Below are 1,827 nucleotides of genomic sequence, written 5' to 3' on the forward strand. Positions count from 1 at the left end.
AGGGTAGAGGGACAGCACAGGAGCGGAAGACCCTCTATGAGGTGGATTGATTCAGTGACTGGGGTAATCGGGATGGGTGTGTCAGAGGCAATGCAACTGGCACAGGATGGAGCAGGGTTTAGGGCTGTTGTACATAGGGTCGCTATGAGTCGCAAATGACTCGACGGCACATAACAACAACAACAACAAGCCTTACTGAGAATATCTTGGTTCAAAATGACAATGTGCTTACCTACCTGCAGGTGGATTTCAATTTGAAAGGTAACTATTGTGTGTACCCAGTCAGAACTGACCCATAACCGACCCTCCAGCATGTTTCCAGAGGCAGCAAATTGCTCAGGGCAGGACTGTCCATCTTTCTCTCAGGGAGCAACTGGTAGATTCAAACTATGGACCTTTGGGTTGGCAGTACAATTCTTCACCACCACTACACCACCAGAGCTCTCTGTTACAAGGTAACAGCTTAGGAAAAGGTTTTTTAGAGCCAACACTTTCATCTTGTTGCAAGAAGCAGAAATACTTAATCACAATTACACTTTCATCTCCTCTCAAGAAGGAGAAATACTTAATTACAATTTAAGTTTGCCCATGACTACCTACCCCCCCTTTGAGTGAGTTTACAAATTCTATTGGTTTTCCATTCTTATACACTTGTTTTATAACACTGTAATTACAATTCCTTGAACTACTTTTGTTTACAATACAAACACAGGAGTGTTTCCCTAAGCCTCCCACATCAACTATCAACAAGGAAAATCTGTTTCTCTAAAACCACAAACTACTCTTCTAATTCACAGAACACTGAGTTGGTTACATACTGTTCTCTGAGGAAAGCAGGGAGACAGATCATCTCCTGGGCCACTGGGTGAGCGCTTCCAGAACACTTACATTAAGGGCAGATACTCACATCTTTGTTCTCAAGAATCTCCTGTTTAGCTTCAGGCTCAACTTCAACAAACTCAGCTTCTTCTCCTAACGCTCCAAAATCAGGTCCACCTACAGGAAGAGGCTCCAGACTCTGAAATAGAAGAGGGAAAGGGAACCATAGATCAAAAGTGTAACATGGGCAAACAATCTTTAACTTCTATCTCTGGACCATGCTCCACAGAATTCAGGGTACCCACTGGCATTTACTAGCAGAGTTAGGTTCCAAAGACCAGGCAGTGATGGGAAATGTGTATTATGCAAATAGAAGATGGTCAGAGCAGACCACAACTGGAACATGATGAGAGGACAACATTACACAACAGCCAGACCGTGAGAATACTGGCCCTGCCACACTGACACCTAACCGTAACGGCCACAGACCTCATCGCAGGCATTCATTACTGCCACACACGTCAGTCATTCATTACTGCCACACGCATGTCAGTAATGGGCAAAACAGATTCCCCCCCACTATTGTTGTAATATCAGCTATTATTGTTGATATCACATGCAAGCAAGATTCTGCTGAAGACTGTCCAAAAACGACTGGAATAGCACATCAACAGAGAACTGCCTCAAGTGCAGGCTGGGTTTGGAAGAGGCCCTGGCACTAGGGATGTTATAGCTAATGTTAGATGCATCTTGGTTAAAAGCAGAGAGTACTAGAGAAATGTCTGTGTTTCATTGACTATGCAAAGGCATTTGACTGTGTGGATCACAACAAACTGTAGTTGACTCTGAAAAGAATGGGAATCCCAGAACACTTGATTGCACTTATGTGAAACCTATACTTAGACCAGGAGGCAGCTGTCAACAGAGGAAGGAAACACTGCATAGTTCAAAATTGGGAAGGACATACGCCAGGGATGCATCCTATCTCCATACCTTTTCTTTTTTTTT

At 43.7% G+C, this 1,827-nt stretch overlaps 1 protein-coding gene across 1 annotated transcript in view; it reads right to left on the reverse strand.

Annotated features, from left to right (window-relative positions):
* Positions 1-1,827, reverse strand: part of SAMM50 (SAMM50 sorting and assembly machinery component) — a 46,691-nt gene that overhangs the window by 27,802 nt on the left and 17,062 nt on the right. Inside the window, exon 2 of the mRNA XM_006888043.1 lies at positions 908-1,018. Within this exon, the coding sequence (XP_006888105.1) occupies positions 908-1,018 (111 nt within the window). The remainder of the gene's footprint in view (positions 1-907; positions 1,019-1,827) is intronic.

Source organism: Elephantulus edwardii, unplaced genomic scaffold (genome assembly GCF_000299155.1).
Source record: "Elephantulus edwardii isolate Elephantulus edwardi_28Jun2011 unplaced genomic scaffold, EleEdw1.0 scaffold00064, whole genome shotgun sequence".
Lineage (NCBI taxonomy): Eukaryota > Metazoa > Chordata > Mammalia > Macroscelidea > Macroscelididae > Elephantulus > Elephantulus edwardii.